Source organism: Anabrus simplex, chromosome 2 (genome assembly GCF_040414725.1).
Source record: "Anabrus simplex isolate iqAnaSimp1 chromosome 2, ASM4041472v1, whole genome shotgun sequence".
In the NCBI taxonomy this organism is placed as follows: Eukaryota; Metazoa; Arthropoda; class Insecta; order Orthoptera; family Tettigoniidae; genus Anabrus; species Anabrus simplex.
The window spans coordinates 1,133,047,142-1,133,065,204 of NC_090266.1; the positions used below are offsets into that span (position 1 = coordinate 1,133,047,142).

The 18,063-nt window shown below is 37.2% G+C and overlaps 1 protein-coding gene across 1 annotated transcript in view; it reads left to right on the forward strand.

Moving 5' to 3' along the window:
* The window catches only part of Apoltp (Apolipoprotein lipid transfer particle), a 668,275-nt gene that overhangs the window by 194,386 nt on the left and 455,826 nt on the right, over positions 1-18,063 (forward strand). The window contains exons 26-29 of the mRNA XM_067142082.2: positions 3,043-3,205; positions 10,145-10,370; positions 13,253-13,469; positions 17,765-18,030. Coding sequence (XP_066998183.2) covers positions 3,043-3,205; positions 10,145-10,370; positions 13,253-13,469; positions 17,765-18,030 — 872 coding nt within the window. The remainder of the gene's footprint in view (positions 1-3,042; positions 3,206-10,144; positions 10,371-13,252; positions 13,470-17,764; positions 18,031-18,063) is intronic.

Below are 18,063 nucleotides of genomic sequence, written 5' to 3' on the forward strand. Positions count from 1 at the left end.
ATATAAATTGGTCTGAATGAGTTTGACTTGGTTGATTCTCATCTCCTATACCCGCAGTTCTCAGAGAAATCCTTACATTGGCCAGTATTCGCCTTCAGGTCATATCATTTGAGCAATTATAAAATAACATTAATTCAATGGCAGCAATATAAAGATACTCATAAAATATGAAAGAGATTTTCCCTTTCTCAAAGAACATTCTCAATTCAATGCAGAAATAAATAATCTGAGATTAAAGATCAATTTGAAGAACGTAAACGAATGTGGTACCATCAAGTAAATAAATCATTTCAGTATACTGATAAAATGGGAAGAACGTGGCATTATCCTAGAATGGATAAAGTACATCCCACAATACTACAATATAGCCACACTGGATCATTTCTGGATTAATCTTAGATGAAAAGCTGAAATAAAATCTCATGTACAAACATAATATTACAGTACTACTGCTGGTGGTTGCAGGATCAATTCTGGTCAGATTCTCATGGAAATACATCTGTAATAAATAATAAGAGCAGAACTTGGCATATGGCTTCTGATATTCATTGATTAATATCGATGATTGCTACATTCTATTACCTTTCTTATTTCATTGCTACAAGCGATCTATTCATTTCTTTACTCGAAGACTCTATTCAACAAATACCTCTCATAAAATCAATGCAACATGACACCTAAGGTACAAAGATTCAATAATATGTCGCTAATACTGTCCTCGATTCTCCTGTAAAATAAAAGTTACTGTACAAATCTGCTAAATCTGCTGAATACTCTGAAATAGAATTCCTACTCTCTACTCGGCAATAATAGTACAAATATTATTACACTCGATGCATAATCGTTGTTTCGAAGATCCTAATTTACCTGACCCATTTAACAGTGAAATTAATATTACCGAAGATTAACATCCAGAAATTCAAAATAAGTGAGATCTAGATACATGATCAACATTAAACGTGACTTGAAATTGTTAATTGAAGATACACTATGTCCTATGGTACCTTGATTTATTTGAAGATATAATATGAATCTCATATTCCGAATATTCTTTCTGCTCTGCCGATTGTAAATGATATGTACACAAGAATCAAAATAAAGGAAATAACCTGAAAGAGAATTCCGTGTTAGTGAACATAAAAGTAAGGACTTATCTTATGTAGAGCTGCCTCCACCAGGATCAGGTGAAAAGTATTACAGTCTATCTTGGTGTTGTCCTGATGCCTCACATGTTAATTCATTTTGATGTAACAAACACTAAAGAAAATACACATCTTGAATGTCGCGCACTAGCATAATAATATACATTATTCTTGGCCAAGCATGCATAAATTACAGTTAATGAAATCAATATTTATACGATTGAGACATTGTAAGTCCAATCTTGAAATTATCACAGCAAGCAGTTCAGATTAATATTAAATTCCGTAACTCTGACCGTACGACAGATTACCGGTCGTGTCTGTCGTGAATATTGGTGATGATCCTTAGCATGAAATGTGGCGATAATAATAATAAATGCTCAGCTTATACGATTGCTTCGTTCTACGTTCAAGGCAAGATGGTGAGAGAAAGTTGTTAACAATGGGCAATGTAAGCTTGCCGTGTCTATACAATTCAGTTGTATCCCACTTTTTAGATATTGAGTTTCCATACTTAGTTTTGTTAATTATCCATCTCACTATTGCCTTATAAATCATGCTGTGAATTTAGAAATATTGCTCATTTAAATAAATTACTATATTGAAATGTCGTTGTTCCGTCGTATTCCATAGATAATTATAGATGCAGATTCCGTTCTCTGTGAAGCAAAGATAGTTATTATCAACGTCGATGTGAGGAAGATGTCACAGTACCAATTCTTTCGGTTCAGATGTTTGATTCCTGGCCAGGTTGGGGATTTTAACAGCATCTGGTCAATTCCTCTGACTCAGGGACTGGGTGTTCATGTTTTTCCTAATACACTCCTTTTTATATATAGACAACACAATACTCTACCAGCCACCACAGAAAAATGCAATAGTGAATACATCCTTCCACATAGGGTTGGTGTCAGGAAAAGCATCTAGCCATAAAACAGGGCCAAATTCACATGTACAACACAGTTCACACCCACAATCCCACCAGGTTATGGTGAAAACAGAAGAAGAACAAGAACAAGAAGTTGTTGCCTCTGTATGTATTAACTTATCACATTATATTTGTAGACAGATAATGTATACTAGGGTTTCTTTAAAAATGGCATATGACTTGAAATGTTATAACCTGAGGGGCCTGACTGAGGTAACTTACAATATAATCCACCACACACTTTATTTACAGAGGTCTAGCTCCAGGGTAACCATCTGTGGAATGGATTGGTAATAGCAGATTGGATTGATAATACCTTGTATAAAAAGTATATGCCCATTGTTCTTTCCAAGACCAGATCAAACTTTAAAAAAGTCATTACCTTTTAATATAAATGTGGGAAAAGGGGAGACTTGTTTAGATATGTATGTTCATTAATGTTACCTGGGTTGTTTTCCCATGCTAAATTAATTTCCGTGGTCTTCTGTTGTCTAGCAGTTTGCTTCTATTATCATAATGTAGTATTTTTAAATATCTTTCAGTGCTGATGAATTTGTGCTAATTACTGTGTATAATACCTATAGAAAACCAAATGCAGACTGAATTATTTTACATTCTTGTGTCCTTTGTCCATAGCGTGAAAATTACACTTTGTTTGACCTTCAGTGTAATGATACATTCCTGGCATTTTTATTTCGATTACTTCTAAGTTCAAATAAGGATCTTGTTTGTTTGAGACATGTATTTAGGTGGTTTTTTAACATTTCACTGATTATGAAACCTATTTTTATTTCTTATTTTTGGACATGATTACTATATTGCACTTATTTTTTTTACTGAGTCCTAATCCTAGATATCTTTAGCCACCCTTTCTTGGCATTATTTTCTCCAAGATAGGGGAGTTGTGTTTAGAAAAGTACAAGAATGGTGTAAAATTGACTGACTGTAAAAGAGTTTCACTTTGTTCTACAGGCTCGGTATACAATTCCTATGCTCGCCTGGAATGGAATCCCACAGATGCCATCCATATGACAGTTGCTGCTTTGTATGAATATGAGCAAAGTATGATAGTGAGTGTGAAATCAGAATTAATGACACCATTTGAAGACTGGAAGAAGACATCATTAGCTGCTGGGTAAATAAAAGGATTAAATAAATAAATAAATAAATAAATAAATAAATAAATAAATAAATAAATAAATAAATAAATAAATAAATAAATAAATACTGAGGTCTCCATATTTAAAATATTGTAGTTAATGAAATACAGTAAAATCCTCTTTCACACTTTTCAAAGGAATAGAGAAAAATGGTATAGATTTAGGGGGAAAATGTAAATAAAAGGAAATGGGTTTTTCTTATCCACGAGTACCTGAAATGACCTGGAATCAATAACTTAGTGCTATTGGAGGCAAACTGTTAAGCAGAGGGCTAGTACTTTTAGAAAAAGACACTATTAAGTATAATTTCTGTTTTATCAAGCACCATACAAATAAGACTGAGTCCTGAAACCTTCAAATTTATTTTCTCAAAAAAATCAAATTTTTATACTGAACCAATTTAGCACTATATAAATGTAGAACAAGGAAATAAAACCCAAAAATGAACACAGTGTATTGAAAATAATATTGATAAGAAAAATTATAGCAACAAACACTTGAATACCTAGGCAAAGATGCTGTCTTAAATAAGTTTAACTTATATGCACAATACCATATTTTCTTGCTTAATTAATGCACTTTTTGTCAAAAAAATACAAGCAAAATACAAGCAAAACTGTGGATGTGTAAATTATTCAAGGAACTGAGATATTAAAAAAAAAAATTTCAATTTATTTACATTTAAAAGATACATCACATGTAATACACACACAAAGCCAATTTGCAGTTATCGTCATTTGGCATAAAATTACGGTATGCATTTCTTTCTGAAAAGTCAAATTGGGTGCATTAGGTAAGTTGGACACATGGGTTTGAAATACTGACACCGTAAAATATTCTTCCCATTACGAGCTGACAATAGGACCTGAAGTTAAATAAATAGGAACTAATAAAAGTACAATTCATGTAAGTACCTGATAATGACATACCAGCAAAAGATAAAAGTCTTACCTACCAGCACTGGAGGAAGAAATGCTGCTGCTGCTGCTGCTATCACTGCTCACATTACCCCATAAATAAATGGCGTATGGCTTTTAGTGCCGGGAGTGTCCGAGGTCAAGTTTGGCTCACCAGATGCAGGTCTTTTGATTTGACGTCCATAGGCGACTTGTGTGTCATGATGAGGATGAAATGATGATGAAGATTACACATACTCCCAGCCCCGGAGCCAGCGGAATTAACCAGTTACGGTGAAAATTCCCGACCCTGCCGGGAATTGAACCCAGGACCCCTGTGGCCAAAGACCAGCACGCTAGCCATTTAGCCATAGAGCCGGACATCTCGCCATAAGAAGTCATCTTCAGTTCCATCTAACAAATTCGAGAGTCCTGTTTTCTTGAAGCTCTTTTCAATCATCTTCGAAGAGATAATGTCCCAAACGCGCAATATCCACTTGCAAATGAGTTCCACAGGTGGTTTCTGAATCTTCCTGTTGGAGTAAGTCTGTGCACACTTTCTGCCATCCAGCACTGATAGAGTTTTCACACATTGTCCTTGAATGGTTTATTTATCGAAACATCCAAGGGTTGAAGTACTGATGTCTGTCCACCAGAAATAGCTGCCAAATTGGTTTTCATGTTTTCCAATAATTTCTTAGTGTCTTCCGTCAGGTGGCCATGAAAACTGTCCAGCACGAGAAGGGCCATGCATTGTAGGAGGGATCCTGCTCAATTTTCCTAAACTGTTCGTATCCAATCTTGTACGAGTGATGTGTCCAACCACCCTTTTTTAAAAATATACAAATGTGAATCCCTCACAGAAATTTTACTTTAGGCATTGTTTTTCGTTGTAGAGCAACGTGAGGTACAAGCTTTCTGCCTTCAGCTGTTACAGCAGCATTAGAGTACATCGTTGTTTTTCACTTGTGGTAGTGCGTACAATAAGACTCGATGTTCCTTTTGTATAGATTGTTCAACTTTGTGGCAGGTCGAAACTTATTGGCATCTGGTCTGTGTTTCCTATTTGGGAGAGCAAATATTCCTTCACTTTATGCTTCTCAGTCACAAAGCAGTGAAAGTCAATTACTTTTTGGTTGAAATCATTCGGCATTCTTTGCCACAGTGTTATTCTTTGTCGAAGAGGAAGTCCATTTCCCTTCATGAAATTAATCATCCAGCCTTGGCCAACCTTAAAATCAGAGACATTAATTCCATGTGCAGCAGCTACTTATCGTCCTTTAAAATACAGCATTTTAAGAGAAACAGCATATCCATCGTTGCGTAACGAAATCACATATTTAAGCAGATCCTCCTGTACTTGCGGAAACTTGCCACTTTTTAGTCCGTGAAATGCATTGCGAGACTTGGTTGGTCACTTGAAGTGCACCTTTCTGTTTCCACCAGTAGCACACGCTGTGTTCAGACACTGAATACTTGCAGCCCGCTGCCTAATTCCCGTATGTTTCTGCGTAACTGATCACTCCAAGTTTATACAATGTAGTATTACAGTGGAACCTTGGATTGCGAGCATAATTCATTCCGGCAACATGCTTGTAATCCAAAGCGCTCGTATATCAAGGCAAGTTTATCCATAAGAAACAATTGAAACGCGGATGATTCGTCCACAACTCAAATATTTATTCGCATACCATTTCTAAAACAAAATTTACCGTAAAACAAATTAAAGTGCAATTTTCATTACAACAGAAGTATTGTTGGTGTGAGGGAGACCATTGTTGGTGTGAGGGAGACGAGAGATCACATGAGAAGAGTTACTGTGTAGCACGAATTTCACTAATGGAATCATTGCTATCTATTGGCTCACTGGAATGGTTTTCTTTTGGTGCAACTTTCACGAGGAACCTGTCCAATGACTGTTGCTTTTGCCTCTTATTGAGGATTTCACGAAAATGTGACATTGCATTGTCATTGAACTGATTCATCGCCCGCACTGCTTCTGCCTTATTCGGGTGGTGTTCTTCTACAAAATTTTGCACCGTTTCCCACATTTTGCACTTCTCCCGAATCTCAGTTGAAGTGAGAGATTCCATTGACTTTTCCTCCTCCTTTACCCCTGGACAAGATCTCCATAACCTCCTCCTGTTATTCGCGATGCAGGTCCATCAGTTCGTTGATGGTCAGTTCCTGGCTATGATCTTCCACCAGCTCTTGAATGTCCACGTCATCCACCTCCAGCCCCATAGTCTTCCCAAAGGACACAATTTCATCGACAATTGGCAGCTCATTGTCACCAACAATCCCCTCAAAGTCACGTCCAAGAACACAGTCAGGCTACAGCTTTCCCCAAGCGGACGTGAGAGTTCTCTTGGTGACTCCATCCCAGGATTTATCGATGATCTTCAGGCAGTTCACGTTGGGAAAATGATTTTTCCCAAACTCTCACAGGGTAAGGTTTGTTCCTTCGGTCTCTTCGAAGCATCACTGAAATAGTGCTTTGGTTGTATAGCTTCTTGAACTTCGAAATGACTTGCTGATCCATAGACTTGAGTAGTGGAGTAGTGTTGGGAGGAAGGAACTTAACCTTAATGAACTTGAATTCCTCCAATAGTCGGCCTCAAGGCCTGGAGGGTGAGCAGGAGCATCGTCCATAACCAGCAAGACTTTGAGCGGCAGATAATGTTCTGAAAGGTATTTCTTCACTACAGGACCAAAGACCTCGTTCATCCATTCAGCAAACGAAAAGGAGAGGGGAAAACGTAGGTACACGTGACGCTCGTATTGCAGAACCTCACTCGCTTATCAAGTTACAATTTATTTAAAATGTTTGCTCATCTTGCAAAACACTCATAGACCAAGTTACTCGCATTCCGAGGTTTCACTGTACTTGAATACTTGCTCATTGTGGATTAAAAAACAATTTTGAGATCACAGAAAATGCATGTACTGCACCCGAAACACTCGTAAAATATGTTTGTCCCAGACTGGAATAGAGCGTCACTAGCCACTTCAGCTCTGATTCACTCACTGAACTAGTGCAGTGGTACTTCCTACTGGCTGATAACAGCACGTTGCGCAGTACTTGGAATGCCCAGTTTTGCGGTAGGAAGGTTGCTACTTGATTAGTTGACATCATTATTTCCAAGGACATCCGGAACTGCGTGATGGTTGATCGAAGAAGTGGTTGCGTCAAATATGGGAGCATTTCCTTTTCTCCACTTTGGACCCAGAAATATTGGGATGCATAAATTATGCAAGGGCAATAATTGTGTGAGAAAATATGGTAATGTAGAACATGCACAACAATCCTCAAATAAATTTAACCTTCATGATAAAAATCAACATAATGTCTACAAAGAAATACAAATCATGCACAACTGTGATAAATTATAGTCAAAGCTTCACAATAAAATCACCTGGTAGTTTAAGTTACATACAAGGAAATATGAAAGAATAGTCCATTAAAATTTCACAGTCAAAATCAGCACATATCAAACAAACAATCTGGAGGAGTTGTTGAGAAGAACCAGACATATTCACCCTCTGTCAGCAATGATAGATATCCAGCACACACATTTCCGCCTTTGAGAACAAGTCAATTAGTTTACATTGTACTTCTTTTGTCATTTTATCAGCTTGTTTTCGAAGTTCATAAAGGTGATTAAATGTTGCATCATCATCATCTGAAATTGAGAGGAACTTCCTTAGTGTTTCCAGAGCTGAAGAAGCATCTCCCATCGAAGGAGCACTATCATTTACTTCACCATCTTTGGAATTGGTATTGTGATTTTCCTGTCTACAGCTCTCGACAATGTCCTTAATAGAATGCTGTTTTGCAGTGATGATGGCGATGTTTTCATCAACCTTGATGAGGTCTAAAAATGAAATCTCTGGTTGGAGGCATTTCCACTCAGTATACTTCATGATTGCTTCATAGCCTTCTTCTTCTTCTTCTTCTTCTTGGCAAAAGAGTATTTTTTGGCAACAAGGTGCAGACCATGTCTAAAACTAAAACCTTCATATCTCTTGGTTCCTTTCCTCTCTCCAGTATACTCAGAGCTTTCCTAACTACATTTTTCCTGTAGAAGCTCTTAAAGACACAGATGATCTCAAAATGCACGGGTCGCAGTTGGCTGGAAAGAATACAAATTTCACATTTTGCTGCATCAGGTTATGAGGATGAGCCAAGCATTGGTCAATCACAAGGCGATCTTCCTGTTTTCTGTCCCCGTTTTGGCATCAAAAACAGTGAGGATGTCATCCATGCCTTTTGATTGGCATCAGAAGTAGTTTGCAAAGTTAGACGAGCATTGAAGATTCATTTATTTTCGAATCACAAAGGCATGCAGCTTCTCAGAAACATCTGCATTCATTCCCAGCATGATAGTGAGCCACATTTTATTATACTTGCCACCAATGATAAGCTTCCACTTTGTAAGTGAGAGTCAACTTTGGCATGAGACTGTAGAACAGACCCATTTCATCCACACTGAAAATGATCAGGAACTCGTGAAGCCTCAACTCTTCTCAGGTCATAACAGTCTCTTCACTTACACTGTTGGATTCTAGAGATATAACCTTTTACACAGTATTGTACTGTTTCTTAAAATTGGTCTGTGCTTTGATTTAAGCAGTGAAGACTTCAGTTCACAGCATGTTTGCCATTTTGAGAGCCTCCTCTTTCAGCATTACGTCATCGATGGGAGCATTTGACGCTTGTGCTGAAAAATCCATTCACACGCATTTTCTTCTAATTTGATGTATTTCCTCTTCCTCAAGTGTGGACCACCCTCAGAAGCACCTTGCTGGATTGTGTACCTGTTAATCACGATGGTTTTCAGTGTTGACAGGGAGATGCCAAGTCCCTTTTCTAGTGCAATGCATGTTTCTTTAAATGAATCCACTTTTCCAAAATACAATCTTTTGGTCAAGTGAAAAAGACTTTCTTTCTCATTTTTCCATACTTGAAATAGCTTTGTATGACAGATCACTTTCTCCATCCAAAACGCATAATATTTCAGAGTACGAATGATATGAATAACTTTTTATGAAACAATCACAGGTGATCTCACAGGACGTGTGTGGAAGTTGACATGGCAGTGAGACAGCAAGTGACTAGTGTGAAATGTGATCATGACACTGCTCAGCTTCATTTGTTACTACAGTAAAGTAGCATGCGTGCAGTGTTCTTAAATTTCCAAAACCAATCCAATAGTAGCCAACTGTAACACCTACCCTCCACCCATTGAGTAAACAAGACATCTTGCTCCTTAACACCTGAAGCAGTGTCAACCTCCAGAAATTTATATTTTTACAGTCCAGAAGCCATTTCACACACGAACACACATTCTTAAAATTGTCGTAATGCATGGGAAGTTTGAAATGATGCCGGTAAAAATTATATTATGAGCATGGGAAAATTGAAGGGATTCAAAACAAAATTGTGTAAATGGTGGGAAGATGTGAATACTGGAAATATAAAAGAAGGGTTTTACTGAACAAACCACTTAAAAATATGTATTAATTTAGCAATGTACATTTGACTTTATGAGCTTAGTTATTGAAATGCGTTAAAAAATTCATATTTTATTTTGTAACCACAAAAGCTTCATATTTATTGAAATCATGTTCTTATGCATATACTGTACCCCTAAAATAGCAATATGAATGTTACGTATCACATCTACAAATTTATTTTGGCATCCTACTCTAAGAAATCTCCTACTAATATTTTATTAATTTTAGTATTTGTACTGGGAAAGCACATTACTATATACAATATTATGTCTAAAAGATGTAGATACTACATAGCATTGCTTCGATAGATGGAGATGAATACTTTCTACTGACATTACTACATACAGTATTAACCTGTGGTAAAATCAGAATTTTGCAGTCATTTTGTGTGTTCTTAATACAGTACTTGCTGATTGTTTTTGGTAATTGGAATCCAAAGAGTACTGACTTGTTTTTGTGTATATTTGATGCTTAAAACATTTCATTAATTTTTTTTTTCAGAATTCGCCATGAAGGCAACTTATTTCAAGCTAATGGCAGTGTACACTGGCAAGATAACCAGAATATTGCACTAAACCTCTTCGGAGATTATTTCATCTCAGATGATGACTTTAGTTGTGAATTTAATGCATCCATTATTAGCACAATTCCTCAAGTTTCATCACTTTCTGGTAGTCTCTTCCACAGGGAAAGCAACAACAAATATGATACAAATATACATATACAGGTAATTACATCCATGCATGGTTCATTTTAGGTGTAGTTCATTATATAGCAAATGTATTATTACATTAAGCCATTTATATCTTGTGAATAATACTACATATTTTAAATTGGGAAGTGCTGAATCATAGAATCCTTCATCCTCACCATACTCCTGTAACTCTTTGAACTGAGTGTCAAGGGTGGTCACATTTTCAGCTCTTTCATCTTGGTATAATATTCTAGCTTGATCCATTACAGCTCTGATCTGATTGATGATCAATGTCGTTTCCATGTGAAATGCACTGTATGTAAAACTTGAAAATATTGTTTTTTTATATGCTTTGGTTGTCAGGCAGCCTTTACATTATGCAAACAATTCAAATTTTAAAAAATGGATCGTGCTGTATAAACTTCTAGAAGTGATTTGTAGTGTCTTATTCCATGTGGATAATATTTAAACCAAATAAAATGAATGAATGCCTGTACTATTATAGCAGTGAAGAGGCTAGGTTGTGGTACTGGTATTGGATTCCTTCTCTCTCAGATTTGTCTTATCAAGTCTTGGGCACTATGACCTTGTGGGATCACTCTTACAATGTCTCACAGTGAGCTCAGGGAGCCAAGTTTTGCTAAACTGTTGAGATTTCCATTCTTGTTGTAATTGTTGGTATGTTTCATTATTCCAATAAATGCCTGATTGAGAAATGTATGTTACTGGCTGATGGTAACTGTGGTACCTCAAAATTTATTTCATGGACAAGGTAAGAAAGCATCACCTTCCACTGCATATTTTTCTGTTGAACCTGATGACAGTGATGGTTATGTTCCTTTGTGCCTGGTGTTAATATAGCATTTATGAGGGTCATTAGCCAAACATAACAGATGAGATATTTTTCTTGTGGTTCTAAATGTAGTCTTATTGAGTGAGTTGGCTATGCAAAATAGATTGTGTAGATGTAAACTTGGATTGTGTAGATCAGGGCCTCTCAAACGCTCAAAATCTCACGCGTGCATTCCGAGGCGCAGAGACTCCGTGCACTGTGCATCATTCCGACTCGACTCAACTCGGCTTGACTTGGATGATGTAGTGCGCTGAAAGCGACGAAGCGTTCGTTGATAGACGGCTTGTTTATCAGTGAAATAGATAAGCACAAGACAACAACATAATAATGGACCAACCTGTTTCAAAGAAAGCAAAGACTTCCAAAAGTCCATTTCAATCAAACTGGGAACTTTCGTATTTCTTTGTCAGTCGTGACGATAAAGCCAAATGCTTAATCCGTGGGACAATAATTATGTGGTAAGTTAATCAAAAAGATCTATTTTCCAATACAAAGGCTTTGCTCAAATTCTACGAGAATTTTTCGAAGGAAGATTTTCCTAAGCTGCATCGAGAAGCAGCTAAGATTATTTCTATTTTTAGTTCAACATGCATATGTGAAAGATATTTTTTCCTGCTTTGACTTGTACGAAAACTAGATTGCGTGCAAGTAGGCCTATTTCTGATTGTAATTTAAAGAAAGCTCTCAAATTGCTGTCGGCCAGCCCCTTGTTGCAGGCATAACTGGTATCATTGCAAAGATATAGGAAAAGAAGAGCTGGAGAAGATAAATTGTCTGCTCAAACCAAATTGAAAGAAGAGTGTTTTAACACCGGTAACGTTGTCCCATACAACAGTATCACCGCTCACCGCATATAAAAATTTTGCAGTGAGGGGAGGATCAGCGGGGAAGGTGGAGAAGGCGAAGACAGGCCGTACGGGTGAGGCAGGTGTAGGGGAAGTGGGGTGGGGGTTTGCACTCTGGTCAATCTAGTGAAGTCGTCTCCTGCACCTTGAGCCCGTGGATTGCACGGCGCATGCACCCTGAGAAGCCCTGGTGTAGATGGTGGACTCAAACTGCCTGGTCAGCACTGCTGAAGATGGCTTTCTTGGTTTACCATTTTCACACTGGGCAAATATTGTGATTTACTTTAAGGCAGAGGGTGCTGTCTTCCAAGTCCTAGCCTTCTTGTAATCCAAAAATCTGTATTTGGTACATTAATGTGGCAAAAAGAAAATTAAAAGGCATTCTTGAAGTTGTGATACATTAAAATTTGCTGATCCTATAATTTGATGTTAGAATACTTGGAAGGAATGCATACATCTCTTCCACTTTCTTCTCAGAGTGTGCAAGAGACTTAACAGCTCTCTTGATCTTTGAATTCAGTAACTTGCAAAGTCAAAAATAGTTGTTGTTGAAGTATTTGATACAGATATATATATAATCATTTAGGTCCCTTGAACAGTATCCTCATCATTGCCTGTTTCGGCACTTATTAAGGTAGTGGTCAGTATGTGTTGGCTTCCTGTACACTTTTTGAGCTAGGAAATGGCCTCCATCTTTGCAAGCATAGTCAGGAATGGGAGTTCCAACAATCTGTAAACCTGAAATCTTCAATTTCATTCGAGGGCACTGGGGAATATTAATGAATGATGGTAACTTCATGTACTCTGTGATCTGAACATATCGACTTTTGACTTCTTTTGTCTGAAACACATTCTTTTGTTCAAATATTTTGACAAATATGCACACATCGTCCTCTATGTAAGTTTCTCATAAACATAATTTTACTTCTTTCAGAATAATAGAAGGTTAAAACACACTTCAGAAATGAATATTCAAATGAAACCTAGCCCAGTTATTGATATGACAGTAAGGACCCACGTTCAGTTCATAGACCATAATTATATTCTGCATTATGTTTTCAATTTCTATTAGGAGCTTAATTTATATGGGATTATACCAAATTCATTTCAGCCTTTAACATCCCTGTACCTACCAAAAACTGTGTAAACTATACCTCTTGTGTATTCTGTATAATCTAAAGTTGAATCTTAAATTATAAAACTTCTCTCTCCATCAGTATTACCCCGAGAAGGTTGTCTCTGTGAAGAGTACATGGCAACTAGAAGAAAATTCTAAATCAACCAATCTAACAGGGAAAGTATCGCTGATATCTCCGTACACTGGATATCGTGATGGTGTGTTAATATGCAGAATGCATGTCAGCTCAGATTGGGATATTAAAGGAGCTGCAGACTTAACGCTAGATAGAAGGAAATACACTTTTGCTGTAGATGGTAAGCATTTTTTAAAATTTTTCATTAATTTACTTCAGTTATATGCTAATGTGAATAATTGAATGTACTGTAATTAATTTGGCATCATTTCTTTTCAAAGATCTTTTCAGACTAAACATCTAACAGATGTTCTTGAAGGTATGTTTCCTTATATATTTTACCTTTTCTCTGTCGAGATTTCACACTTTGAACTATGGTTTAGAATGTCATCCAACTTGCAAGAAATTCTTCGAATAGACTTTCAGCTCATTAGATCATGTTGAGCAGATACAGCACATGCCAAGGAGATGTTAAATACAGACTAAAAGTGACTAACGGAATAACAGAGGGTATTGAACCCACAACCTTTGCATGCAGGTCTTGCATAAAATGCTTTGGAATTAAGATTTGACACCTAGGGATCACTACCATGGATACTGCTATTATTCTGTAATTCAGGAAAATGATTATTCATTACATAAAGAGAATTACAATCTTCATAACCGCATGGTGCAACAGCCCCAGAGGACCATGACCTACCAGACGACCACTGCTCAGCCCGAAGGCCTGCAGATTATGATGTGTCATGTGGTCGGCATGACATCCTCTAGATCATAAATTTTGGCTTTCTAGACTGGGAGCCGCTACCTCACCGTCAGGTAGCTCCTCAGTTATTATCCTTTAGGCTAGTGGACCTCAAACCAGCCCTCAGATCCAGGTAAAAATCCCTGATCTGGCTGGGAATCAAACCCAAAGCTGCCCAGTAAGAGACAGGCACGGTACTCCTACAACACTTGACCGGCAGTAACACTGATTATTTTTTGTTTACGTAATTGGTCAAGCTTTTAATTTGTACCAGAATAGCTCTAAGAAACATACTCAACAAGTATAGTTTAAGGTAAGTGCTGCTTTAAGGGACCAAACTTCGAGGTCCTTGGCCCAAAGTGTAATAATAATAATGTTACTTGCTTTACGTCCCAGTAACTACTTTTTAAGGTCTTTGGACACGCTGAGGTGCCGGAATTTAGTCCCACAGGAGTTCTTTTACGTGCCAGTAAATCTACCGACTCGGGGCTGTCGTATTTGAGCACCTTCAAATACCACCGGACTAAGCCAGGATCAAACCTGCCAAGTTGGGGTTAGAAGGCCAGCACCTTAACCATCTGAGCCACTCAGCCTGGCAGCCCAAAGTGTAGTTCTACTTTTTTTTTACTAGTTGCTTCACATCACACAGATAGGTCTTATGGCAACAATAGGATAGGAAAGGGCTAGGAGTGGGAAGGAGCAGCCATGGCCTTAATTAAGGCACAGCCCCAGCATTTGCCTGGTGCAAAAATGGGGAACCACGGAAAACCATCTTCAGGGCTGCTGACACTGGGGTTCGAACCCACTATCTCCCAAATGCAAGCTCACAGCTGCATGTCCCTAACAGCATGTCACTATCTCAGTCGGTCTCTACATGAATTGGAATACTATACTATGTTATTTAGATTTATGCTTTCACGACCAGTGTTAATAAACATGATAATCTTTTGGGATTTTACCATGTCAAAGAAAAAAAAAAAAAGAGAAATTCTGTATGTTTTGTTGGGACTTTGCTCTGCATGTTTAGAAGACAGATGTGCCTCTCTTCTGAAGATGGAGAGCAAAGCCTCCATGAAACATAAGACTTCCAAAATTGACATTGACAATGTCCCCACAAAAAGCAATGCATTTTGAGGTTATTTCATACTTATGCAAGGTACTACAAAAGTACTCTTATACTACCTCACCACTCTCCTTAGAATAGTTGTTCATTTCCTGTAGCTTCATTCTAATCAAAATACTGAGCAATTACTGGAAACAGTTATAGTGTACCATGGTTGCTAGCATCCTATCCCAGTTTCAAGATATGGAAATTTATTCTGTAAGGTACTGGTAACTAGATCAGATGACTACTTGGCATGCATGAACCTAATTGACCCTGTCCTCCTGCACTTGATATTCCTTGCAATTTGTGAATCACAGTAAATTACTTTGCCTAACTTTGATGTACAGTCCACTGAATCATATGAATGATGAAGAGCAAGTGTTGTTTCACCTGCCTTAACATTCTTATTCAGAGATGTAACTTTTGAACTAAAAAATATGTATATATTTTTGATGATGACACTATCCTTATTCCATTTTTGTGTTTTTCCATGTCAACACATCTCTGCAAATCTCTTAATTCTCTATGTCTTAAATTTAGGAAACCATCAGAGATATTAGTCTACACTTTGTTTCATTTTCATTTCATCCCTCAGATAATCAATATTTGCTTCTTACATTTTCAGAAAACTTGCACTATCTTGTGCTATTTTCCCTTCCTATAGCCATCATGTAATAGCACAAAGACACAGTATAAGATACTGATGAAAATAATCACCACACATGAAACAGAACCGGATTTTCAATTGATAATAAATTCAGAGGTACTACGTTTGAGCAGGGAGTTTGGTTTGCTACTTATTATAATAAAATAGAACAAGGTCAGAGTATAACCAAAGACTTTGGTCCAAATTGCATTATTTTTCTCAGCTCACAGGGATTAACTTTAAACTTATTTGCAAACACTTAAATAGAGGAACTCACTAACATGTCTTAGTTTTAATATGAAGTTCTGTAACTTTTAAGGGGCATGGAGTAGCGAGAGCAGAAAGGTTGTCTGATTTTTACAATGCCTGGCTGAGTGAAGCACAAAGACCAAAAAGGCAGGACATAACCCCATGGCACAACAGCCCCGAAAGTCCATGGCCTACCAAGCGACTACTGCTCAGCTCGAAGGCCTGCAGATTACAATATGTCATGTGGTCAGCATGACTAATCCTCTTGATCATTATTTTTGGCTTTCTAAACCGGGTCCGCTACCTCACCGTCCAATAGCTCCTCAGTTATAATCTTGTAGGCTAATGAACTTCAAACCATCCCTCAACCAGGTAAAAATCCCTGATCTGGCTGGGAATCAAACCCAGGGCTGCCGGCTAAGAGATAGGTACGCTATTCCTGCAGTGCTTGGCCGACTATAATACTGATTTTATTTTTGTTTACATAATTGATCAAACTTGTAATTTATACTGGAATTGTTTTAAGAAACATACTCCATATAACATATTTCTTCCTCTCTGTGAGGAATGTGTCCTGAAAGTTTGGCTGTACCTTATTGTTACACACTGTGCAGTGATTAGAAATTTATGAGCTAGAATTGAATTGTGAAGGGTTTATTGTACTACAAATACTGACAGATCAGCATCAGAAGAGGGAACAGTGGAAAGATGGAACAAGAACAAACATGAATACACAAAAGGATAAGAGAAACCTTCACATCTGTATACACCACCATCTTCAAATAGATAGATTTTCTCCTCATCAATCTCAGATCTTCTATATCTATCTCTTCTCAGTACCTAATAAGCTCATTTCTTCTTCCCAACTTTAGCAGAAGGGCAGGCTTCAATCCTCATGGAGGACCTTCAGCCTTGATGTCAAAAGTGTAGGATGATTAGAAACGTGGATAAACATGGGAAAAGTGAAGAGACAAAAAGGTTAATATAGGTTGTAAAAGGCTACGAACATAGGAGACACACACAAAAGGAGGAAAAGAAACCCAACAGTTCAGTATAAGTAATGGAAGGGAACAAACATGAGAGAAATCAATCTTGTGAAGAAAGACAGGAACATAAGTAGGATAACACAATTAAACATCAGCATCAGAAGAAGCAATGATAGAAAGAGGAAAGAAGTTTACAAAAGAACAAGAACAATCTCCACATCTTCATGCACTGCTGTCTTCAAATAGATTTGTTATATTCTCATCAATCCTGTCCCATTATTATACATGTTCCTGTTCATCATTCTATATATGACTGATTTGTCACTCATTTGTTCTTTTCCATTCCTTATTAGTCATTTAAAATATAGGGTGTCACGAAAAGTTATGGGCAAACTTTCAGGATACATGCAAGAAAAGTGTTTCATGTGATATGCTGAAACGTTCTGTTCCTGTGTGTTTCTCTTGATTAATGTACTACATAGAATTGTAGAAAATGAGTTCTAACATGGAAATAAAGTGTGTCCAGACTCATGCCCATGTAACATATTTTCTTCCTGTGTATGAGGAATGTGTCCAGAAAGTTATTGTTACATTCTGTATACAAAATATCTCCATTGTTTACAGTATGTCAAAAGCACTGTAATGAAAATTCCTAGCACAGTAATTAGAAATTTACGAGCTAGAATTGAATTATGAAGCGTTTATTGTACTACAATTATGGTGTAATCTTTCCTCTCATTGACAGGGTATGTAAAGCGGATTACAAACAACATGCTGGTGTTCAACATTACTACACCTCTTGAGAACTACAGCATAATTACTGGTCGCTTTGGATTTTCACAAGAGAAGAAACATCTTGTTGCAGAAATAAAAGCACCTGCAGGGGCAATTGGGATTGAAATTCTGTTCAGTTTTTATCATTTAAGAAAATTTAACATTAAATTTTTCTTAGCAACTCCCATTGAATTTCTTCAGACAGCAGTGTTGATCGCCAAACTCAATGATGATATGGTAAGGAGTTCACACTAATACACTCTTGCTTAC